This window comes from Theropithecus gelada, chromosome 3, assembly GCF_003255815.1.
Source record: "Theropithecus gelada isolate Dixy chromosome 3, Tgel_1.0, whole genome shotgun sequence".
Taxonomy (NCBI): Eukaryota; Metazoa; Chordata; class Mammalia; order Primates; family Cercopithecidae; genus Theropithecus; species Theropithecus gelada.
In genome coordinates, this window is record NC_037670.1 from 15,400,330 (window position 1) to 15,425,852 (window position 25,523).

The window sequence follows — 25,523 nt, forward strand, 5'->3', positions numbered from 1 at the left end:
AATAATATCATCTTTATAACCATCAAACCTCATGACACAAACGCTTTGTCAAATGTAAGGATATCAACTTAAAAACTAGAACCTACACAGAGGCCAACGCCATATGTAACCAAGACATATAACCTGTTATTTTTCTGTTTTGCTGTCAAGAAAATGGTAAAACTGCTGCACAAGGGGAAGTGAGATAATGTCACAAATCAATTTCTCCTTAATAAAGTGCCTTATTGGCCAGGTACGGTGGCTCATGTCTGTAATCCCAGCACTTTGGGAGGCCAAGGTGGGCGGATCACAAGGTCAGGAGTTCGAGATCTGTCTGGCCAACATGGTGAAACCCAGTCTCTACTAAAAATACAAAAATTAGCCGGGTGTAGTGGCACGCGCCTGTAATCCACCTACTTGGGAGGCTGAGGCAGGAGAATCACTTGAACCTGGGAGACAGAGGTTGCAGTGAGCCCAGATCGTGCCACTGCACTCTAGCCTGGGCAATAGAGCAAGACTCCGCCTCAAAATAAAATAAAATAAAAAGTGTCATATTACGGCACAGAATGACTGCACTCATCATATTCAAGTCTATTCATTATATCCAGTAACTATTAGTCAATTAAGTACCTAAAGAAATCCTGTCTGTTGCCACTTGGAGTGAACAGTTGAGCCTTCCATGTAACGGAAGGTCACTCTCTCCTAGGCACCAGAACCATTGTTGTTTTACCCATTTGGACATCCTACTCATTTTACTGCCTCCAAGTGTAAGTGAGCATAGTGTACCCTTTGTTTGATCTACACTGAAAAGCCTCAAAAGGCTTTTTCACAGGTTTATCTGTGTGTGTGAGAGACAGAAACAGAGAGAGAATTTTTCTATCTTCTCTCTCATGATCAGGCAAACTCATTCCTTCCTGCAGCCATTCAGATGCTGCTGTCTGGAAGTCACCGTGCCCAGTCCCTCCAATATGTCTCAAGCAATCTGTGTAAGCTAACACACACACACACACACACACAACAACAACACAACTCAATAAATAGCCATTCAGATGCTGCTGTCTGGAAGTCACCGTGCCCAATCCCTCCAATATGTCTCAAGCAATATGCTGTAAGCTAAAACACACACACACACACACACACACACACAAAACAACACAACTCAATAAATAGCCTATTAAAGCCTGTATATGTCCAGGCACAGTGGCGCACGCCTGTAATCCCAGCACTTTGGGAGGCCGAGGTGGGTGGATCACTTGAGGTCAGGAGTTTGAGACTATCCTGGCCAACATGGCAAAATCCCGTCTCTACTAAAAATACAAAAACTAGCTGGGCGTGGTGGTGCACACCTGCAGTCCCAGCAACTCGGGAGGCTGAGGCAGCAGAATTGCTTGAACCCAGGAGGCGGAGGTTGCAGTGAGCCGAGATGGCGCCACTGCACGCCAGCCTGGGCCACAGACTCCCTCTCAAAAAAAAAAAAATAATAATAATAATAATAATAATAAAATGCTTAATTTACACGATGTGAATTTCACCTCAATAAACAAAAAGTGAATATGCCCTGGACAGTGCCGCTAGCCCCTACCCCCTTCTCTCTCCATGTGGCCGCCCAGCCCCTCCCCTGCCCTCCACATGGCCACCCCACCCCCTTTCTGCCCCGCCCTCCACGGGGCCGCCCCGCCCACCTTCCCGTGCCGCCTGCCATTGCACCAGTGGCCGATGTAGGACACGGGCTGGGTGCTGCACTTGAACATCCCGAACCCGTTCCTCATGCCGTTGACCACTTCGCCTTCGTACATGCTGCCGTCCGGCCACGTGTACACGCCGTGATTCATCGGGACATTCTTCACAAAGTCGCCCTGAAGCAGAACGGCCATGGGGTGACAGAAGGAAGAGTTGGGGGTGGGGGCGGGAATCCCTAGTCCTGTGGGCGGTTCCAGGAGCTGCCTGACCTCTGACTCTGTTCTTGCCTCTCCTGTGGACACGCACTGAACATCCCCCTCACATTCTCTCTCTTCCTTGTCTGCATTTCCCATCCTCTCATCCCACCGGACCACTGGGCGGAAGCTCAGGCAGGAGGAAATATCTGGGAGGTTGCAGGTCGACCGAGCTCGAAGGAGCGAGCAGGTGACATTGGAAAGTCACTGGCTTCCAATCCTGACCCGGGGAACTTCAGAATCTTAGAACTCAACCTTGGCAGGGCGCAGTGGCTCACGCCTGTAATCACAGCACTCTGGGAGACCGAGGTGGGAGGATTGCTTGAGGCCAGGAATTTGAGGCCAGCCTGGGCAACCTAGGGAGACCCTGTCTCTAGAAAAATATTTTATTTATTTAATTTGTTTTTGTTTTTATTTTTGAGACAGAGTCTCACTCTGTTGCCCAGGCTGGAGTGCAATGGCGCCATCTCGGCTCACTGCAACCTCTGTCTCCCAGGTTCAAGCAATTCTCCTGCCTCAGCCTCTCAAGTAGCTGGAATTACAGGCGCCCACCACCACGCCCTGCTAATTTTTTTGTATTTTTATTACAGATGGGGTTTTGCCATGTTGGCCAGGCTGGTCTCGAACTCCTGAGCTCAGGTGTTCCAGCCGCCTCAGCCTCCCAAAGTGCTGGGATTAACAGGCGTGAGCCATCATGCCTGGCTTTTTTTTTTTTTTGAGACAGGGTCTCACTCTGTCACCTAGGTTGGAGTGCAGCGGCACAATCACAGCTCACTGCAGCCTCGACCTCCCGGGCTCAAGTGATCCTCCCACCACGCCCCCCAAATAGGTGAGACTACAGGTGTGTGTGCCACAAGCCTCACTAATTTTTAAATATTTTGTGGAGATGAGGTTTCTCTATGTTGCCCAGGCTGGTCTGGTCTCAAACTCCCAGCCTCAAGTGATCCTCCCACCTTGGCCTCCCAAGTAGCTGGGACTACAGGTGCGTGCCACCAAGGTGCAGTGGTGCACGCCTATAATCCCAGCACTTTGGGGGTGCTGAGGTGAGAGGATCTGTTCAGCCCAGGAGGTTGAGGCTGCAGTGAACTATGACCACTGCATTCCAGCCTGGGCGACAGAGCAAGATCCTGTGTCTAATTGAGAAAAAAAAAACAAAAAACCCCGCTCGAAGGAGGTGAATTCACTGTTCCGTTCAGGCTTAGTGATGACTGGGGAAGTCCCTCTTTCTTTTTCCTTTTTTTTTTTCCCCAAGAGGGAGGCTTGCTCTTGTTGCCCAGGCTGAGTGCGATGGTGCAGTCTCGGCTCACTGCAAACTCTGCCTCCCAGGTTTAAGCAATTCTGCCACCTCAGCCTCCCGAGTAGCTGGGATTACAGGCGCCCACCACCACACGCAGCACATTTTTGTAGTTTTAGTAGAGACGGGGTTTCACCATATTGGTCAGGCTGGTCTCAAACTCCTGACCTCAGGTGATCTGCCTGCCTCGGCCTCCCAAAGTGCTGGGATTACAGGCATGAGCCACCGCGCCCGGTCAGACAATCCCTCTTTCTGCCACAGGTCATCAAAATATTCTGTAAACAAGTCAGTCAACAGCCTGCCCCAGGGGCACCTGCTAGGGAACCCGCTCTGCCCAGGACGTCTGAGTGGGCAGCAGGCAGCACCTGCACACCACGCAGCAGCGTCGGGTCCTCTTCCAGGAACCCGAACTCCCTGGAGGCAGCCAAGTCAGCAGAGAAAAGGGGCAGCACAGCCTGGCTTGACCACTAGCCAGGACCCATGAGGCCAGCCGGCCTCTCTCTGAGGATGCTTCTAGGAGACCCCCAAGTCCTGCCCAGAAGCCCCCGACTGGGCTGGAGTGGGGATCTGTGCCTGCAAAAATGACCTCCCCACCTGCCGAGAGTTTCCCGAGACAATGAGGCACAGGGGGGTTCTTGGTAAATCGCCATTTAAAGACCAGAAATTGGCCCGGTGCGGTGGCTCACGCCTGTAATCCCTGCACTTTGGGAGGCTGAGGTGGGCAGATCACCTGAAGTCAGGGGTTTGAGACCAGCCTGACCAGCCTGGCCAACATGGCGAAACCCCGTCTCTACTAAAAATACAAAAATTAGCCCGGCGTGGTGGCACATGTCTGTAATCCCAGCTACTCTGGAGGCTGAGGCAGGAGAATTGCTTGAACCCAGGAGGTGGAGGTTGCGGTGAACCGAGATCCCGCCACTGCACTCCAGCCTGGGCGACAGAGCAAGACTCTGTCTCAAAAATAAAATAAAATAAATAGAATAAAATAAGGACCAGAAACCTTGCATGTCAGTCGCTGTCGCATGGGAAGGGAGCTGGCATGAATCCAAGGTGGGGGCCCAATCCTCAGGCTCCCCTGGAACTTGGAGATCCTCCTCGCCCCGCCAGTGAGGGCCAATCCCTCCCTCTCTCTCCCTGCTCCTCTCACCGCCCAGCTGCAGTTGGCTTCCCTGCCCAAACTTGACTCCATCATTGCCTGGGTGTTATTTGAATAAGTGCATTATGCGCATGTGTTTTAAATGTCATCATTACCATTTATAAACACCATCTGTTAGCAACTCTGCATTTGGGAATTTTAGAATAGCATTTCAGGCGCTCACTCACTTTGTGGGTGGGAATTGAGCCTGGTACAATCCCTTGGAGAACAATTTGGTCCTTGCAATCAGTTTAAAAATACACATTCTCCTCAACCCCGCAAGACAGGTGAAATGAACGCCACATAATGGAATACACGCAGCCAGGAAAAACAGATCTGCATCCATGGATATGGTTTCATCTCAAAATTAAAGGTACAGGCCAGGTGCGGTGGCTCACGCCTATAATCCCCAACACTTTGGGAGGCTGAGGTGGGAGGATCGCTTAAGCCCAGGAGTTCGAGACCAGCCTGGGCAACACAGCAAGACCCTGTCTCTACAAAAAAAAAAAAAGAAAGTAAAAATAAATTAGCCAGGCGCCGTGGAGCACACCTGTAGTCTCAGCTACTCAGCAGGCTGAACCGAGAGGATCGCTTGGGCCTGGGAGTTTGAGGCTGCCGTGAGTCATGATCTCACCACTGCACTTCAGCCTAGGTGACAGAGCAAGACCCCATGTCAGACTAACTAACTAAGTAAATGTGCCAAAGAGAGTGTGTACTAAACTGTGTGTGTGTGTAAAAAGCAAGACAGGCTACAGAAGGTCCAGGCTGCTGTGAGTCATGATTGCACCACTGTACTCCAGCCTGGGCAACAGAGCAAGACCCTGTCTCCAAAAAAAAAAAAAAAAAAAAGAGGTAGGACAAGCTGCATACATGTTTGTGTGCTCTCTGTGCTGAGAAGGCGTGGAATACCTCTAGAACACACAAATGAAACCAGTAACAATTCCTCCTGGGTCCGGTGTAATCATGAGTTACTAGATCCTCTGGTTCTGTGAATTTCTCTTAACCTATATGCTGAATTACATCCACGAAAACAGTCTGTTCAATTGTGGGAAACTGATAGTTCCATCCAACAATCACAGTTTAGAACTATAACTGGTTATATGCCTCACCTCGTATTTTAATCCATCGGCCCAAATATAAGTCCCTTGTCCATGCATGAGTCCTTCTGAAAACATACCCTTCAAAACAAAACAAAGCAATGACAAACGCTTGGAATGCAACTGACATATATATATATATATCTCTTTAAGATAGGGTCTGGTTCTGTCACCCAGGCTGGAGTGCAGTGGTGTGATCATAGCTCACTGCAGCCTCGACCTCCCAGGCTCCAGCAATCCTCCCACTTCAGCCTCCCGAGTAGCTGGGACTACAGGCATCCACCACCATGCCCAGCTAGTTTTTGTATTTTTTGTAGAGACAGGATTTCACTGTGTTGGCCAGGCTGGTCTTGCAATCCTGAGCTCAAGCAACGCGCCCACCTTGGCCTCCCAAAGTGCTGGGATTATAGGCAGGAGCCACCGCGCCTGGCCGGCCGCTGATGATGGTCTCCCACAGCTGCCTTATCCCAGTTTCCCGTGTGTGAAGATGCTTGTCTGTGCACTCAGCAGCAGCTGCGTCCTACTGAGTCCTACTTTGAGCTGGCTCCACGCTGGGATCCATCCTTCTCTAAAAAGGATCTAAGAGGTCCTCATCTTCATGACCTAAGGATGACCTCAGCTACAAAAATATGTTCTCAACTGGGTGTGGGGGCTCACACGTGCAATCCCAGCACTTTAGGAGTCTGAGGCAGGAGGATCACTTGTGCCCAGGAGTTCAAGACCAGCCCTGGCAATACAGCAAGTCCTTGTCGCTACCAAAAAAAAAAAAAAAATTAATTAATTAGCCAGGCGTGGTAGCGCACGCCTGTAGTCCCAGCTATTTAAGAGGCTGAGGAGGGAGGATCGTTTGACTCTGAGAGGTCAAGGCCACAATGAGCTATGACTGTGCCACCGCACTCCAGCTTGGGTGACAGTGAGACCGTGTCTCAAGAAATAATAAAATAAAATAATCAGGAAAAGAAACAAATCTAAAATAACTTGTATTATACTGAGCATTATTTTTACCTTAAATAGGTAATCAGGGTTCAGAATAAAATCAGCATGAAGAGCTTCCAATTTCCAAAATCAGTGGATTTTACTGAAGATTTGCAAATCTCCGACCATCACCCCACACCTTCCTCCCCCTCCTGCAGGTTCTCAAATGCGCAACTCACACGATAGGTACAACCGCCTTGAAAGACTGCGAAGCCTTTTCCCTCGTACAGTCCACGAACTTTCTCCCCTTCATAGCTACAGAGAAATAAAGGGAATTCAAGGTAATGAACAATGTGAATACACCCAGGTGACAGTGGGTTAAAATATATAACTACGTAATAGGAAGAATAAAGTCGAAAAAAAAAATATATATATATATATATATACACACACACACACAGCTAGAAAGTGGAATAGCGGTGGCTCAAGTCTGTAATCCCAGCACTTTGGGAGGCCGAGACGGGCGGATCACGAGGTCAGGAGATCGAGACCATCCTGGCTAACACGGCGAAACCCCGTCTCTACTAAAAACACAAAAAATTAGCCGGGCGAGGTGGCGGCGCCTGTGGTCCCAGCTACTCGGGAGGCTGAGGCAGGAGNCAGCACTTTGGGAGGCCGAGACGGGCGGATCACAAGGTCAGGAGATCGAGACCATCCTGGCTAACACGGCGAAACCCCGTCTCTACTAAAAACACAAAAAATTAGCCGGGCGAGGTGGCGGCGCCTGTGGTCCCAGCTACTCGGGAGGCTGAGGCAGGAGAATAGCGGGAACCCGGGAGGCGGAGCTTGCAGTGAGCTGAGATCTGGCCACTGCACTCCGGCCTGGGCGACAGAGCGAGACTCCGTCTCAAAAAAAAAAAAAGAAAGTGGAATAGGTCACCAGGGGTTCGAAGGTGGGATGAGGAATGAAGGAGTTTGGGGATTTTTGTTTTGTTTTGTTTTTTTGGGTTTTATTTCGAGTCGGAGTTTCACTCTGTCATTCAGGCTGGAGTACAGTGGTGTGATCTCAGCTCACTGCAACCTCCGCCTCCTGGGTTCAAGTGATTCTCCTGCCTCAGTCTCCTGAGTAGCTGGGATTACAGGCGCATGTCACCATGCCCAGCTAATTATTGTGTTTTCAGTAGAGAGGGGGTTTCACCACGTTGGCCAGGCTGGTCTCAAACTCCTGACCTCAAGTGATCCGCTCGCCTCAGCCTCCCAAAGTGCTTGGATTACAGGCTTGAACCACTGGACCTGGCCTGGAGTTACTATTTAATAGATGGTTGTACAACACTGTGAATGTACTTAATGCCATTGAATTGCACACTTAAAATAATTAAGATAGTACATTTTGTTATATATGTTTCACCACAATAAACTCTCTCTCTCTATATATACCATGGGGCTCTACGTTTGCCACTTGAGTGATGAGCTTACTAGAAGCCCAAATCTTAGCATCACACAACATGCCCTTGTAACCTACACATGTAACCCCCTAAATCTAAAATACAATAATTTTTTTTTTTTTTTTTGAGACGGAATCTCGCTCTGTCGCCCAGGCTGGAGTGCAGTGGCTGGATCTCAGCTCACTGCAAGCTCCGCCTCCTGGGTTTACACCATTCTCCTGCCTCAGCCTCCCAAGTAGCTGGGACTACAGGCGCCCGCCAACACACCCGGCTAGTTTTTTTGTATTTTTTAGTAGAGACGGGGTTTCACCGTGTTAGCCAGGATGGTCTCGATTTCTTGATCTCGTGATCCGCCCGTCTCAGCCTCCCAAAGTGCTGGGATTACAGGCTTGAGCCACCACGCCCAGCCCAATAATTTTTTAAATACATAAAATTACCTTCAGGCCAGGCACAGATGATGTCTGTAATCCCAGCACTTTGGGAGGCTGAAGCAGGTGGCTTACCTGAGGTCAGGAGTTCGAGACCAGCCTGGCCAACATGGTAAAACCCCGTCTCTACTAAGAGTACAAAAATTAGCTGGGTGTGGTGGCGGGCGCCTGTAATCTCAGCTACTCAGGAGGCTGAGGCAGGAGAATTGCTTGAACATGGGAGGCGGAGGTTGCAGTGAGCCAAGATCGCACCACTGCATTCCAGCCTGAACGACACAGTGAAACTCCGTCTCAAAATAAAATAAAATACACCGCCTGACTGGCAGTGTGATACCCTATGGCACCCCCATTAAAATCACCTCTCCACGATGAGTTTGGTCAGAATGGACTCTTCGTATTGGGTGGCATCTTCATTCTGCTGAACGTTTCGGGGGTCTTTTTTGGGTTTCGCTTCGTTAAGCTGCATTCCCAGCAACGGGACGCCAGCTGGGGACATCTCTTGCCTAGTGGTGTTGCCATCTTGTTTGGAAAAGTCTAGATTATCAGAGAGAGATGAGGGAGAGCGGGCCGACTTGTCCCCTCTTTTGTCTGCTTTTTTCTTTTCTTTCACCATTGCCTTGGGAAGATCCAATGGTTACTTGAATCAAATGATTCCTTTGGTTCAGAGCTGCTTGTTTCAAAGCACTGATGAGTTTTATCTGAAAAATAAAAATTACGTCTCCAAACACTTGGGGTTTTCATTTGTAGTTAAAATTTCAGTTTTACAACACAATGTCATTATCATTCTCCTGCCAAAGTCTGAAAAATTAGTTACCACGGCCGGGTATGGCGGCTCACACCTGCAATCTCAGCACTTTGGGGAGGCCAAGGCGGGAGGATCATGTGAGTCCAGGAGGTCGAGATCAGCCTAGGCAACGTAGTGAGACGCCCCCTCTCTAAAAAAAATACAAATAAATTAGCCAGGCGTGGTGGCACATGCCTGTAGTCCCAGCTACGAGAGAGGCTCAGGTGGGAGGACTGCTTGAGCCTGGGAGGTCGGGAGATCACACCACTGCACTCCAGTCTAACAGAGCAAGACTCTGTCTCAAAAATAATAATAATTACAAGTTTCAAGCACCATCAGTTTATAAATATATAACCTCAACACTGCACTGGTTGTTCCCAAATTTTTTTTATTTTTGAGACAGAGTCTCACTCTGTCACCCAGGTTGGAGTGCAGTGGCATAATCACGGCTCACTGCAGCCTCAACCTCCCAGGCTCAGGCTATCCTTCCACCTCAGCCTCCCAAGTAGCTGGGACCACAGGCATGCATCACCACACCTGGCTAATTTTTTTTAGAGACAGGGTCTTGCTATGTTGCCCCGGCTGGTCTGGAACTCCTGAGCTCAAGCAATCCGCCTGTCTCAGCCTCCCAAAGTGCTGGGATTATAGGTGTGAGCCACTGCACCTGGCCCTAAAAATTATTTAAGTTGCAACCATTGTCTAGCATGGTTTCTTGAAAGGTATCCCTACACATAAAAAAGGCTACTTAACCTCTAGGAGGTGGGCAGATCATGAGGTCAGGAGATCAAGACCACCCTGGCTAACACGGTGAAACCCCATCTCTACTAAAAATACAAAAAATTAGCCAGGCATGGTGGCACATGCCTGTAATCCCAGCTACTTAGGAGGTTGAGGCAGGAGAATCACTTGAACCCAGGAGGCAGAGGTTACAGTGAGCTGGGATTGCACCACTGCACGCCAGCCTAGGCAACAGAGCGAGACTCTGTCTTAAAAAAAAAAACCCTCTCCTTATAGGTCAGCATTGTAAAGTGTGCAAGAGCTGGATTCAGGGTCCTGCACTGTCCATTACCAGTTCTGTGGGTTTTGTGTTGTTGTTGTTGTTTTGAGACGGAGTCTCACTCTGTCATCCAGGCTGGAGTGCAGTGGCGCGATCTCAGCTCACTGCAACCTCTGCCTCCCGGGTTCACGCCATTCTCCTGCCTCAGCCTCCTGAGTAGCTGGGACTACAGACACTTGCCACCAAGCCTGACTAATTTCTTTCATATTTTTAGTAGAGACAGGGTTTCACCGTGTTAGCCAGGATGGTCTCGATCTCCTGACCTGGTGATCCGCCTGCCTCGGCCTCCCAAAGTGCTGGGATCATAGGCGTGAGCCACTGGGCGTGGGTGCCTGGCCCAGTTCTGTGTTTTTGAGTTTTGTTGTTGTTGTTGTTGTTGTTGTTGTTTTGAGATGGAGTCTAGCCCTGTCATCCAGGCTGGAGTGCAGTGGCAGGATCTCAGCTCACTGCAACCTCCGCCTCCCGGATTCAAGCGATTCTCCTGCTTCAGCCTCCCGAGTAGCTGGGATTACAGGCGCCTGCCACCACACTCAGCTAATTTTTGTATTTTTAGTAGAGATGGGGTTTCACTGCATTGGCCAGGCTGGTCTCGAACTCCCAACCTTGTGATCTGCCCACCTTGGCCTCCCATAGTGCTGGGGTTACAAGCGTGAGCCACCACACCCCGCTGGTTTTCTTTTTTTTTTTTTTTGAGACGGGGGTCTTGCTACGTTTTTCCCAGGCTGGTTTTGAACTCCTGGCCTCAAGCAATCTTCCCACCTTCTCCTCCCAAAGTGCTAGGATTGCAGGCATGAGCCACTGAGCTCGGTCAAGTGCTGTGTTCTAAAGCAAGTTGCTTAATCTCCTCTGCCTCACAAATAGAAATAACAGTACCTTGTATCATAAGAATTAAATCGATGACACAGAAAAATCCCTAAGTACAGGGTACAGAGCAAAGGCAATAAATGAGTGATTATCTCGTCCCTTTCCTGTTTTCAAACTTGAAATCACTGGTTTCCTACTCTCTCTAGCACTGCCATCGATTGAGCGCCTCTCATATGCGAGACAAGCAAGGAACGGTGTGCTGGAGTGGCGTTTCCAGCGCATCGTTGCTTGAGTTGTATTTCCAGCGCGTCGTTGCTCGAGCTCCGTTTCCAGCTCATATCTTTGCTTGTCTGGCATATGAGCTGCGGTGCAGGGTTTCAAAGCCATAGTTCACGACTTTCCTAATCTGGCCCCACCGAAAGCACCCTGGTCCATCAAGCAGGATGCATAGGTGAGCCATGTGGTGAAGGCCAGGTCTGGTCCCTTTTCATAGGCCCGACGGGTGCAGTGAGCCCTTCTTGCCCTCTTCTTCCTGGATGCCATCCTCTGGCAACCCCAGCCTCCAGCTGAACCCACCTCCAGCCTTCTCTCTTCCTCCATTGTTTATTTATTGAGACAGGGTCTCGCTCTGTCCCCCGGCTGGAGTGCAGTGGTGCGATCTCGGCTCACTGCCACCTCCGCCTCCCAGGTTCAAGTTATTCTTCTGCGTTAGCCTCCCAAGTAACTGGGATTACAGGCGCCCGCCACCACTCCTGGCTAATTTTTGTATTTTCAGTAGAGACGGGGTTTCACCATGTTGGTCAGGCTAATCTCGAACTCCTAACCTCAGGTGATCCTCCCACCTCGGCCTCCCAAAAGTGCTGGGATTACAGGCCTGAGCCACCGCGCCCGGCCAAGCTTTCTCTCTTCCTTCAAACACTCACTACCTTGCTCCTTCACACGCCCGACCACTGTCTCAGCGAAGCCGCCCCTGGGTCACCTAGCCCAAGCTGCTCTCACCTCTAAATTTAAAGGGGCCTTTACTACGAGGTTTACGGTCCTCTGTCAGTGACCTACAAATAAGTGAACTACAAATCAAGCCAATTTCGTTTCTCAGTGCGTGTTTCCTAATGTTTCCTCTGTTCTCCTGGGCTTAAGGAGAGGCCATCTCTCTCCCGTGTCTACGGTGAGGCGGGAAGAATGGGCTCCCTGCACTGGTCGGCCCGGCCTAGGCCCTCCTCGCCCATCACGCACGTGCTCGGCTCCTGGGAGGCCGCGTCAGTCCGGCCGGCCGGGAAGGAGCAGGACCCGGTCGCCACCGCTGTCCCGGCTACGCATGACCCCGCGGCCTGGGGCGCTCACCTCGCTCCAGGAGCCCAGAGACCTCGCCGGGCTCCAGCGAGGTGTTGCAGGGCTCTCCGCGTCCCAGATCCCGCTCTGGTCTCCAGGCAACCGCGGACGCCTCCTGGCCCGCCCTGTGCTCTTAAAGGGGCCGCGCGCCAGCGCCAAGCAGGTGTCCCGCCCTTGCTGGTCCTGAAGGCCAGGGGGAAAGGCTGGGCGCTGGAGGCAGCAGGCCAAGGGTTTCCCAGCTCTGCTAACTGCTTCATCATAAAATAGGAATAATGCAGGCATTAGTTTTTCCATTGCTGCTGTAAACAAATTACCATAAATTTAGTGGCTTGAAGCAACACAAATTTATTATCCTACAGTCTGTAAATTAGGCCCACAGTGCTGGTTCCTTCCAGAGGCTCCGGTGAAGCATCCGTTTCCTTGCCTTTTCCAGCTTTTCCAGAAGCGGTCCCCAACCTTTTTGGCACCAGAGACCGGTTTCGCAGAAGGCAATTTTTCCACGGATGGGGGTAGGGAATGGTTTCAGGATGATTCAAGCGCGTTGCATTTACTGTGCATTTTATTTCTATTATTATTACATTGTAATATATAAGTAAATAATTCTACAACTCACCATCATAGACTCAGTGGGAGCCTGAGCTTGTTTTCCTGCAACTAGACGGTCCCATCTGGGGGTGACGGGAGACAGTGACAGATCATCAGGCATCAGATTCTCATAAGGAGTGTGCAGCCTACATCCCTTGCGTGTACAGTTCACAATAGGGTTTGTGCTCCTACGAGAATCTAATGCCCACCGCTGATACGACAGGAGGTGGCGCTCAGGTGGTAACACCAGCCATGGGGACTGGATCTAAATACAGATGAAGTTTCGCTGGCTTGCCCGCCCCTAACCTGCTGTGCACCCTGGTTCCTAACAGGCCATGGACCACTACTGGTGTGTGGCTGGAGTGCTGGCATCCCTGTTCCAGAGGCTGCTTGCAATCCTTGACTAGTGGTACCTCCTTCCATCTCCAAAACCAGCAAGGCAGCTTCTCTCTGGCCAGCAGGGAAAGATCTCCACCTTCGAAGGACTCACCCAATGGACTGGGCCCACCCACACAATCCAGGATAATCTCTCTACTGCAAGATCCTTAACTCGGCCAGGCAGTATGGCTCACACCTGTCATCTCAGCACGTTGGGAGGCCGGGGCAGGTGGATCACCTGAGGTCAGGAGTTCGAGACCAGCCTGGCCAGCATGCAACATGGTGAAACCCTGTCTCTACTAAAAATACAAAAATTAGTCGGCTGTGGTTGTGGGCACCTGTAATCCCTGCTACTCTGGAGGCTGAGGTGGGAGAATCACTTGAACCTGGGAGGCAGAGGCTGCAGTGAGCTGAGATCAGGCTATTGTACTCCAGCCTGGGCAACAGGAGTGAAACTTCAAAAAAAAAAAAAAAAAAAATCTTCACTCAATCACACCTGCCGAGTCCCTTCTGCCATGTGAGGCAGCCTGGTCACAGGTTCTGGGGATTAGGACACAGCTGTCTTGGGGGCTATTATCCTGCCACAGCTGCCAGTCTGCAGAGTTCGTAAGTGGGATCCTGCAGACGCCAGCACAGTGCCAGACACGATGGCACAGTTACTACTGTACTGCCTCCTCCATCCAAGGGATTCTGAAGCAGGAAGGGGAGCCCTCTCTTCCTTGAAGCCCAATCTGGGGAAGGGGTGGGGCAGCAGGGGAGTCACATCCGTCCTCATTGGGCCCCCAAGAGGACATCTTTACTTCCATTTTCAGCCTAGTTCAAACAGGACAAGGTTCCATGAAAACGACTTGAAAAGACAGACAGGGATTCTTATATTCCCAGAACCACTCAAGGCCAGTAACTGGAATGTTCTACAGTTCACACCCTGAGGAAACCAAATCACAGCATCAAATTACAGGAAAATCAAACTCTTTTTGTTCCCCTGCGAGGACAGCACTTTGCTACCTTGGCCGCACAGAGGAATGTTTAAAAATAGTGACCCCTGTCCCATCCAGTCATTTTCTTCCAGCCGGGCAGAGAATCCCCCTTGTTTAAAAATTTAATGTGAATCAGGACTGAGAATCACTAACCCAAAAGGACCCTAATTTTAAATTTATGAAATTAAAGAAGAATTTAATTATTAAGGGTTGAAAGTTATAGATTAAACTATGTCCAGCCAGAGCAGAGGGCTGAGTGACTTCCACAGCGGTTTGTTTTGTTTTGAGACGGAGTCTTGTTCTATCCCCCAGGGTAGAGTACAATGGCGCGATCTCGGCTCACTACAACCTCCGTCTCCATGGTTCAAGAGATTCTCCTGCCTCAGCCTCCCAAGTAGCTGGGATTACAGGCATGCGCCATCACGCCTGGCTAATTTTGCATTTTTAGTAGAAGCGGGGTTTCTCCATGTTAGTCAGGCTGGTCTCGAACTCCCGACCTCAGGTGATCCGCCTGCCTCAGCCTCCCAAAGTGCTGGGATCACAGGCATGAGCCACCACGCCCAGCCCAAGTGTTCTTATTTTTATAAAATATGTTCCTGCCTGGACACACAGACACACACACACACACGAGCGCATGCAAACAGAGAAAAAAAAAAATTTTGCAAGTAGCGCTCCATCTGGTCTGAAAAGGTTCTCAAGATCACTTTTAAATGGGTCTGATGTGTATTTTTTTTAAGTAGCAGGTTCATTTGAAAACAAAAAAGGTTAGTGAAGACCCCGTCTTTCAAAACATAAAAATCTGCAATAAAACCGATGATTCCATACAGTGACTACTGTCAGTTCTGCGAAATGACACCCAGGTTGGCTATGTGTCTCATGGTTGGCCTTCCATGGGGACAGTTCCAGGGGTGGTCCATCTCCCCCATGTGGGTGATCAGTTTCTTCATCTCGCTTGTGTTAAGAGCAGTTCCAATCATCACCTGAGGACCAGACACAATGGTTCAACGTTTTAATAGGTTTTTTTGACATCAGAATGGCAGCTTTTCAGAAGCACTGTTGTCTAAAATGAGACTGGACAAGATTACAGCTCAAAAAAACCACCTTCCCTGAAAAACCTTCCCCCAGAGAAGCCTAGGTTCTAGATCTCAGCCCTCCACCTTTCTATGACATCAGGTCCCTTGTGGCTGCTTCGAGGTGGCACCGCCTCCACTCCAGACGCGACCACACCTGTCCCGAACGCAGCCACTCTCAGCGGCCACCCTGCCCTCTTGCCCTGGCAGGTGCAGCAGCCTCCCGGCTGGGCTCCCCGCCCCACTGCAAGCCCTCCGAGCCGCTCTCCACCCAGCAGCCAGTGATTACATCTAAAGCGCTGTCAGGTCATGTCGTTCCGCTCCACAGCTTTCCCCTCACCTGAATAAAAGCCCCCGTCTGTCCCTGACTTGGCCCTCACTGGGCTGTGCCTGCACCCCCACCTCCAAGCACGAATGCCTCCCTTCCTCACCCCAGCTGCACTGCTACTCCCTTCCTCTTGCACATCAAGCAAACAGCTGCCTCGGGGCTGCGGTACTGCCGGGACCCTCTCCCCCAGTGGGTGCAGGCGTCACTCCCCCTCTGTTGAGCTCCACCCTGCTGCTCTGGCAGGGTACTCCAGCCCTGGCCCTGCTGCCTCCCTGCCATGGGTCCTCTGACAGGAAGGAGAGGAGACAAGCCTGAAGCCCTCTGTCGCCTCCCTTCTTCCTGCAGCACCCTGAGGGCTTGCCATGTGCCAAGCACAGTCAGAAAGCGGTGACAGCAGTGACAGCAGGGTTCCACCAGGTCAGAGGAGGACAGATAATCAACAAGTCAACAGAGAACCAAGACAGATGGCGCCCAGGAGAGGGGGCCTGCTCAGGTGTGGGGAGGGGGTGAAGGGTGAAGGTGGCAAACCCAGGTAGAGAGGAGCGTAGGGAGAAAGGGTGTAAGGCGGGGAGGAGACTGGGCGAGTGTGGAACTGGAAGGCGGCTACATGGCTGGAAGCGTGGTGGGGAGGAGATGGGGCTGGAAGGGTGGGCAGGGCTCAGAGCAGGGGCCTCAGAGCAGGCAGTGACAACACCGGAGACGGAGGAGTAGGCCAGGGCGGGAGGGAAGCAGCAGCCTGTGGTTCCCCGGGCCCCGAGTCACACTAAAGACTCAGGACGTCAAAACTGACCAGCTGTGAGCTCAGCTCCACACTCTCACTCACAGACACCAAGAATGGAAGGTCCATATTAGGTCTTGTTTTTTTTTTGCGAGGCAGGGGGTGGTGAGGAGACTGTCTCCCAGGCTGGAGTGCAGCGGTGCGATCTCAGCTCACTGCACCTCCGCCTCCCAGATTCAAGCAATTCTCCCGCTTCAGCCTCCCGAGTAGCTGGGATTACAGGCACCCGCCACCACACCCAGCTAATTTTTGTACATTGAGTTGGGGTGGGGTTTCACCATGTTGGCCAGGCTGGTTTCAAATTCCTGACCCCAGGTAATCAACCCACTTCCGCCTTCCAAAGTGCTGGGATTACAGGTGTGAGTCACTACACCCAGCCCATATTAGGTCTTTATCAAAGCAACACTGTGGCTAGAACTCACACTCTGGGCCCTCTTCTAATTAAACTCTGCCTTTGAGTCATTTCATCTAATCTCATGGCTGTAAGTTGCACCTAATGCTCCCACAGCAGGCTCCCTCCCACCCACTCCCCACGTGGCCCCCAGCTGCTGCTCTCCCCAGCTGTGGCAGTCAAGGCACCCCCTTCCAGTCTGTTCTCTCTCCAGCAGCTGCAATCATGGGACTCCCAGTCCGTTCTCTCCAGTGGCTCCCGCCACACACAGCACGGACCCCCAGGGTCTAGGCATGACCGGCAATGCTCTACGTGGCTGTCCTCTGGTCGCCGCTCTGCTCACTCCCTTCCCCTCTCCAGGGACACAATCGGCCTCTGGCTTCAGTCTTCCTACTTCCTCCACTTGGAAAGTTCTTACCCAAGAGGGCTCCAGCCTACTTTTTTTTTTTTTGAGACAAGGTCTTACTCTGTCACCCAGGCGGGAGTACAGTTGCGTGATCTTGGCTCACTGCAACCTCGACCTCCCCGGCTCAAGTGATCCTCCCACCTCAGCCTCCTGAGTAGCTGCTGACTACAGGCACCTGCCACCACGCCTGGCTAATCTTTTAATTTCCCTACCTTTTAGATGGCAGCTGAGATGCCACCTGCCCAGATGCCATTCCCTGACCACCATCTCACCTGGTCACCATGTTTTTCTGTAGTCATTTCCTGTCCCAAAATGCTGTTTTAGGCTGGGCGTGGTGGCTCACGCCTGTAATCCCAGCACTTTGGGAGGCCTAGGCGGGCGGATCACGAGGTCAGGAGATCGAGACCAGCCTGACCAACATGGTGAAACCCAGTCTCTATTAAAAATATAAAAATTAGCCAGGTGTGACGGCACGCGCCTGTAGTCCCAGCTACTCTGGAGGCTGAGGCAGGCGAATCGCTTGAACCCGGGAGGTGGAGGTTGCAGTGAGCTGAGATCACGCCACCGCACTCCAGCCTGGTAGCAGAGCAAGACTCTGTCTCAAAAACAAACAAACAAACAAACAAAAAGCGCTGTTTGAATCTGTTGGCTGTGCTCACTGGCATCTAATGGGTGTTGTTTATTTGTGGTGATGTCTGTTTCTCCCCACTGTCCGCTCCACAGGGGAAGGGGCCGCAGTCGCCTTGTTACCTCTGTGTCCCCAGCGCCTGGAGCAGGGCGGCCCCACAGCAGGGGCTCAAGGAGCATCTGCTGAATAAATCAACGAATGGCATCCTGGCCTTTCCCAATGGCCAGCTGATACAGAGTCACTTTTCTTGGACATCAGGCTACTCCCCACTGCAGGCGTAGCCCCTGCTACCACCTTCCAACACCAACCAGAGCAGCGGCAGTGGTGCCACATGCAACGACACCCACAGCACCCCGTGAAGCACCCGCTGCCTCGATGACTCTGCAGAACCTTGTCTAATGTCACCGAGTCCTGACAGCAGCAAATCTTTATTTACCAGTGTTGTTAGGACCCCTAAGGTCCATAGACGAACAAGGTGCCTCAACCACTAACTGTGTTAGAGTCAACGAAAGCTCTGAGATAGAATACTGGCCGAGCACGGTGGCTCATGCCTGTAATTCCAGCACTTCGGGAGGCTGAGGCAAGGGGCAAAAGGAGACCATGTTTCTACAGAAAATTTAAACATTAGCTGGGCATGGTGGTACGTGCCTGTAGTCACAGCTACTCGGAAGACAGAGGCAGGAGGATCCCTTCAGCCTGGGAGGTCAAGGCTACAGTGAGCTGTGATTGTGGCACTACACTCCAGCCTGGGTGACAGAGGGAGATCCCATCTTAAAAAAAAAAAAGAATACTGTTTTTTTTTTTTTTCTTTGAGATGGAGTCTCACTCTGTCGCCCAGGTTGGAGGGCAGTGGTGTGAACTCGGCTCACTGCAAGCTCCGCCTCCCGAGTTCTCACCATTCTCCTGCCTCAGCCTCCCGAGTAGCTGGGACTACAGGTGGCCGCCACCACGCCCAGCTAATTTTTTCGTATTTTTTGGTAGAGACGGGGTTTCACCGTGTTAGCCAGGATGGTCTTGATCTCCTGAACTCGTGATCCTCCCGCTTCGGCCTCCCAAAGTGCTGGGATTAGAGGCTTGAGCCACCGCGCCCGGCCAGGAATACTGTTTAACTGAGGTAACAAAAGAGCAATAATTATGAGTTCAAGGTCCCAGAGAACGCAGACTACATAGATGCTCAGCTATGATGTTCCACGTAGCTCTGTGTAAAATGACTCCTGGCAATCACAAAGGCGTTTAACAGCCTTGACCAACTCAGGAGCTGGGCTGAGACCTTCCTCAGACTGCAAGCTGGAGCAGCTGAGCTGACAGCCGGGCTTTCTTTACTCACCGACTTCCGACAGGCTCTGGAGGCAAACATCTGCTTGACTCGGGACGGCCGGCACATGACCCCAGGGCTGTCGCTTAGCAAAAAGATCAGTTCATCGATGTCCTGGGGTCCGAAGGTCCAGTTTTTACTAGTTGGCAAGGAAATCAATTTAGCCCTTTCAGTCACTGGAGCTAAAAGAATACAATTTTGAGAAAAATCCATGACTTGAGAAACACGTTTCACTTGAAAGCTACTTAGAATGAACATCTGAGGCTGGGCGCGGTGGCTCACGCCTGTAATCCCAGCACTTTGGGAGGCCAAGGCGGGCGAATCATGATGTCAGGAGATGCAGACCATCCTGGCTAACATGGTGAAACCCCGTCTCTACTAAAAAATAGAAAAAATTAGCCAGGCCTGTAGTCCCAGCTACTCAGGAGGTTGAGGCAGGAGAATGGTGTGAACCCAGGAGGTGGAGCTTGCAGTGAGCTGAGATTGAGATTCCATCTCAAAAAAAAAAAAAAAAAAAAAAAAAAGAATGAACATCTGAAAGAGAGAGGACAGTCACAAAATGCTTTTTGAGGGAGGCTTTTTCATCTTTTATAAAATAAAAAAACTGGTCTGTATGACCTGAAAGATTATTCCCAGCTCTAAAAAGACAAGAATCTATAGTTCTAATTTTTTTTTTTTTTTGAGACAGAGTTTCACTCTTGTCACCCAGGCTGAGTGCGGTGACATGATCTCGGCTCACTGCAACCCTTGTCTCCTGGGTTCAAGCAATTCTCCCACCTCAGCCTCCTGAGTAGCTGGGATGACAGGTGCCCGCCACCACACCAGGCTAATTTTTCTATTTTCAGTAGAGATGGGGTTTCACCACACTGGCCAGGCTGGTCTCGAACTCCTGACCTCAGGCGATCTGCCCGCCTTGGCCTCCCAGAGTGCTGGGATTACAGGCTTGAGTCACCACACTCAGCCGCTATGGTTCTAATTAATGACTTACCATTTTCATCAATAACAAAATCAAAGCCATTCTTTCTAAATATTTCCAGATTTTCTATCAGAACAGCTTCGTTAACAGCAGTTAAGTTGAGAGTCTGAGGTCTGAAAAACACAAAAATGATGCAAACTGTATCCTGAAGCCAAACATTTTGCTTTACAGCAGAAATGAAATGAAAACAACAATACTGTATTTTCAATTCATGTCAAAATAGCAACATGAATAACAACACTATTCAGCTAAGTGTCATAAAACTTCCTGAGAAGTTCCTTTTAATTCTCTCTTTCTTAAAGTTCTTTTTAGAAGATAAAGTAGCTACAGGCCAGGTGCAGTGGCTCACACCTGTAATCTCACCACTTTAGGAGGCCAAGGCAGGCAGATCTCTTGAGGCCAGGAGTTTGAGACCACCCTGGTCAACATGGTGAAACCTTCTCTCTACTAAAAATATAAAAATTAGGCCAGGCATGGTGGCGCGTGCCTGTAGTCCCAGCTACTTGGGAGGCTTAGGCAGGAGATTCGTTGGAACCCAGGAGGCAGAGGTTGCAGTGAGCCAAGATCACACCACTGCACTCCAGCCTCGGAGACACAAGACTATCTCCAAAAAATAAAAAAATAAAAAAAACACCCACAAAAACAAAAATGAGCTGGAAGTGGTGGCTCATGCCTGTAATCCCAGCTACTTGGGAGGCTGAGGCACTAGAATTGCTTGAACCCAGGAGGCGGAGGTTGCAGTGAGCTGAGATCGCACCACTGCACTCCAGCCTGGGCAACAGGGCAAGACTCTGTCTCGAAAAAAAAAAAAGAAAAGTTAAAGTAGCTACAAAAGTAGTTTGCCTTTTCCTCAGTCTGCCACCCCAATGACTCCAACTTTTTCTGAATCCTTTCCTTAAGGATAACAATATCACAAAAATGCTATTTTTCCTCCTCCTAATAGAGAATTTGAAACACTGGGTTAGGTCATTGCCAGCATTTGTAAACAGAATGAACAGACAGAATTTATTTTGCTATCCTGTTCCATCCTCTGCCTGTATTATATCTCCATCCTTCTCCTGGATTTAGTGTGTGCTTTTTTTTTTTTTTTAACTTTTTGTTATTTTTTCAAAGATAGAGACAGGATCTCACTATGTTGCCTAGGCTGGTCTCAAACTCCTGGGCTCAAGCAATCCTCTCACCTCGGCCTCTGAAAGTGCTGGGATTACAAGTGTGAGCCACTGCATCCAGTCCTGAGTGCTGGATAAGACAAACACTGCTAAAGGCAGGAGACAGCCAGTGAGCAAACACAGGCGTGGTCCTGGAGCTAACAGATTACTGGGGAAGAAAGACGTGGAGCAGATACTCATGCAAGTCGATTATGATGACAAACGACAGAAAGGTCAGGAAGAAAAAGCACCCAGTGTCATAAGTGAGACTTCACCCGGGGTCAGGAAGTGACCTTTGAGCTGAGTCTGGGGATAAGAGAGAGTTAATCAGGTAATGGGGAGAAGTGGGTGCAGGGGGCAGGACAAGTACTCTAGGCAGAGAAAACAATGTGTGCCAAGCCTCGGGATGGACCGCTGATGTTTGCAGAGCCACACATAAAGATATCCTTCATTCTGCTTAGTGGCCACACAGGGATTCATCAGGCCTGCCAAGGGAAAAAGAAAGATAGCCAGAGAGGCTCGAGTACAGGGAACAAGAGGAAGAGGAACGGGAAAAGCTACAGATGTCAACGGGGTCACCCTACACAGGGGCTGGCAGGGCAGGGTGGAACTAGGCCTTTATCCTTTAATCTTGAAGTGTGGTCCATCTGGGACCCAAAGTGGTCTGTGATTACCTGGGTCAACTTGAGATGTCACAGACGAGAGGTTATCTTTGCCGAATGGCTAAAAAATGCAAGACCTCAGCTGGGCACGGTGGCTCATGCCTGTAATCCCAGCACTTTGGGAGGCTGAGGCAGGTGGATCACCTGAGGTCAGGAGTTCGAGACCAGCCTGATCAACATGGCAAAACCCCTCTCTACTAAAAATACAAAAATTAGCCAGGTGTGGCAGGCGGGCGCCTGTAGTCCCAGCTACTCGGGAGGCTGAGACACAAGAATCACTTGAACCGGGAGGCAGAGGTTGCAGTGAGCCAAGATCACACCACTGCACTCCAGCCTGGGCAAAGGAGCGAAACACTGTCAACAAAACAAAACAAAACAAAAAAAAGAAAGAAAAACCTCCATTAAGAGGAACAGGGAAGGGATATCTCAGGATTATAAAGTAGCTTACTAAATGTCTTTATTATTACCATTGCCTCCTACTGAGAATAAAAACAATTCATGCATTCCACAGGAGAGTACGCAGTAAACTAGATAGGTTTTTTCCAGCTGTTCAGGGATATATTTCTCCATGTGGGATCTACTTGTTGGGATCTCAGTTTACTTCTCTGTGTGGTTTAATTTCCCGCACGAAAATCCATGACCTCTTCTTACAACTTTGCTCAAGACAAGACTTTGGTTTTATACTATACACTATCACACCTGGCCTTTGTAAAGTGATCAGGGTAAAACATCCCAGTTTGGCCGAGGAAAGAGAAATACCAAATTCTGCAGTGCCTATCTTAAAATAGTGTTTATATTTTATTTTATTTATTTGTGAGGCAGAGTCTCACTGTCTCACTCTGTCTCCCAGGCCGGAGTGCTGTGCAGTGGCATGTTTATATTTTATTTATTTATTTGTGAGGCAGAGTCTCACTGTCTCACTCTGTCTCCCAGGCCGGAGTGCTGTGCAGTGGCACAACCATGGCAGCCTCAATCTCCTGGGCTCAAATGATTCTCCCACCTCAGCCTCCTGAATAGCTGGGACCACAGGCACAGACTATCAAGTCTGGCTAATTTTTTATATTTGTTGTAGAGACAAGGTTTCACCATGATGCCCAGGCTGGTCTCAAACTCCTAAGCTCAAGGGATCTGCCTGCCTCAGCCTCCCAAAGCTCTGGGATCATAGGCGTGTGCCCCTGCACTCAACCTGCAGTGACCATCTGACTTCTGATTACTCTACTGTAAATCAAGACTGGCGCACAGGCTGTCTCTCTGAACACACACATTCCATACACTATCCATACTAATACTCGGTACTATAAATTGCCCTCATCAAAAGGAGCTTCTGGCTAACCAGTGATCAACATTTTTAATAGCTAAAAAGGTCTGATACTTAGAGAACATGTTAACTGTGTGAACTTGGGCAGGTTACTCAACCTCTCTGTGTGCCTCAGTTTTATCACTTGTGGAATGGTGATGGTAACAGTAACAACCTCATTGGTTTTTGAGGATTAAATGAACTAATACACACACATTATTCCAACAGTGCCTGGCAGATACTAGGCATTCAATAAATGGTAACTATCACTATTATTAGGTAAAAAGTATAAAAATCTGCTATACGAATACTTATGGAAAAATACCTATATACATATAGACACACATATAAACTAGTAGATCTCTTTTTTTTTTTTTTTGAGATGGAGTCTCGCTGTGTTGCCCAGGCTGGAGTGCAGTGGTGGATCTCGGCTCACTGCAACGTCTATCTCCCAGGTTCAAGCGATTCTCCTACCTCAGCCTCCTGAGTATCTGGAATTACAGACGTGCACTGCCATGCCTGGCTAATTTTTTGTATTTTTACTTTTTATCATTATTATTTTTTTTTTGAGATGGAGTTTCACTCTTGCTGCCCAGGCTGGAGTGCAATGGTGCGAACTCAGCTCACCACAACCTCCATCTCCTGGGTTCAAGCGATTCTCCTGCCTCAGCCTCCCAAGTAGCTGGGATTACAGGTGCCCGCCACCATGCCCGGCTAATTTTGTATTTTTACTACAGACAGGGTCTCACCATGTTGGTCAAGCTGGTCTTGAACTCCGGACCTGGAGTGATCCATCTGCCTCAGACTCCCAAAGTGCTAGGATTACAGGTGTGAGCCACCGCGCCCGGCCTTTTTGTATTTTTAGTAGAGATGGCATTTCACCATGTTGGCCAGGCTGCTTTCGAACTCCTGACCTCAGGTGATCCACCTGCCTCGGCCTCCCAAAGTGCTGGAATTACAGGGGTGAGGCACTGCACCCCGCCAGTTCGATCTTTTTTATTTTTTACACCCCTCCTTCCTAGATCTCTTCCTTTTTTAGTAGATATGAGGTCTTGCTATGTTGCCCAGGCTGGTCTCAAACTGCTGGTCTCTTACGATGCTCTTGCCTCGGCCTCTGTTAGATCTTAAATTTGAGGGGGAGTTTGGGAATCAACACTAAAAAACACTTACGCAATAAGCCTCTGTCCCTGGAGCACGGTGTGCTGTTGCAGCATCTCAAAGTTGTATTTCTCATCCGTGGCATGCTGGTCCACTATGAAGAGATCCTCGTTCAGTTTGGTTATTATAAATCCCAGGTTAAACTGACCAACGATTTCCATTTCTGCAAACATCGTTTTACTGCAGGTAGAAAATGTTAATTATGAGACACTGTACAAGATTATTTTTCTGATTATGTTATAGATGACTGTAATAAAAAAAAGTCAAACAATACAAAAACACAAAATAATAAAGTCCCTAGTCATCCCACTTTCTTTTTTTTTTTTTTTTTAAGACAGAGTCTCGTTCTGTCACCCAGGCTGGAGTGCAATGGCACAATCTCAGCTCACTGCAACCTCCACCTCCCAGGTTCAAGTGATTCTTCTGCCTCAGCCCCCTGAGTAGCTGGGATTACAGGCAAATGCCACCATGCCCAGCTAATTTTTGTATTTTTAGTAGAGACAAGAGTTTCCTCATGTTGGTCAGGCTGGTCTCGAACTCCTGACCTCATGATCTGCCCGCCTTGGCCTCCCAAAGTGCTGGGAATTACAGGCATGAGTCACCGCACCTAGCTTAACCATCCCACTTTCTAAAGATAACATTAACTATTCATTCATCCAAGTCTTCGGAGAAGGCATCAGTTGCTACTATTAACAATTTAAATGGAATATATCCTTCTAGACCCTTGTCTCTCTATATACATTTTTTTTAATTTTAAAAAACAAAAATGGAACCTTAATTCTCCATTCCACTGTCATCACTTAATGCATCTGAAAGATGTTTGCAGATCTGTACACATAGATCTACTTCATTATTTTTTTATTATCATTTTTCTAAGACGGAGTCTCACTCTGTTGCCCAGGCTGGACTGCAGTGGCACGACCCTGGCTCAAGGCAACCTATGGTCCTGGGTTCGAGCGATTCTCCTGCCTCAGCCTCTCGAGTAGCTGGGACTACAGGCATGCACCGTCAAACCTGGCTAATTTTTTTATTTTTAGTAGAGATGAGGTTTCACCATGTTGGCCAGGCTGGTCTTGAACTTCTGACCTCAAGTGATCCACCCGCCTCAGCCTCCCAAAATGCTGGGATTACAGGCGTGAGCTACCATGCCAGGCCTACTTCATTCTTTTTAATGGCCACATAGGAAGTCACTGTGCGGATGTACCATAATTTGTCTGTCAAATTC

General features: G+C 49.6%; 2 protein-coding genes across 14 annotated transcripts in view; both read right to left on the bottom strand.

The window, feature by feature from the left end:
• Positions 1-12,285, bottom strand: part of LOC112620662 (radial spoke head 10 homolog B-like) — a 135,338-nt gene extending 123,053 nt beyond the window's left edge. The window contains exons 1-6 of the mRNA XM_025379412.1: positions 12,106-12,285; positions 9,042-9,162; positions 8,587-8,925; positions 6,594-6,669; positions 5,452-5,520; positions 1,662-1,835 (exon numbers count right to left, since the gene is read on the bottom strand). Of these exons, the coding sequence (XP_025235197.1) occupies positions 1,662-1,835; positions 5,452-5,520; positions 6,594-6,669; positions 8,587-8,840 (573 nt within the window). The 5' untranslated portion in view covers positions 8,841-8,925; positions 9,042-9,162; positions 12,106-12,285. The remainder of the gene's footprint in view (positions 1-1,661; positions 1,836-5,451; positions 5,521-6,593; positions 6,670-8,586; positions 8,926-9,041; positions 9,163-12,105) is intronic.
• Positions 12,286-14,817: 2,532 nt separating this feature from the next.
• Positions 14,818-25,523, bottom strand: part of PMS2 (PMS1 homolog 2, mismatch repair system component) — a 36,985-nt gene continuing 26,279 nt past the window's right edge. For 11 of the 13 annotated variants that reach the window (XM_025381164.1, XM_025381163.1, XM_025381168.1 and 8 more), the window contains 4 exons: positions 24,311-24,478; positions 20,046-20,146; positions 19,070-19,239; positions 14,818-15,121 (listed from right to left, as the gene is read on the bottom strand). In XM_025381164.1, coding sequence (XP_025236949.1) covers positions 14,978-15,121; positions 19,070-19,239; positions 20,046-20,146; positions 24,311-24,478 — 583 coding nt within the window. In that variant the 3' untranslated portion in view covers positions 14,818-14,977. Of the gene's footprint in view, positions 15,122-19,069; positions 19,273-20,045; positions 20,147-24,310; positions 24,479-25,523 lie in introns of all 13 variants that reach the window. The other 2 variants (XR_003118767.1, XM_025381162.1) reach the window with 2 other exon arrangements.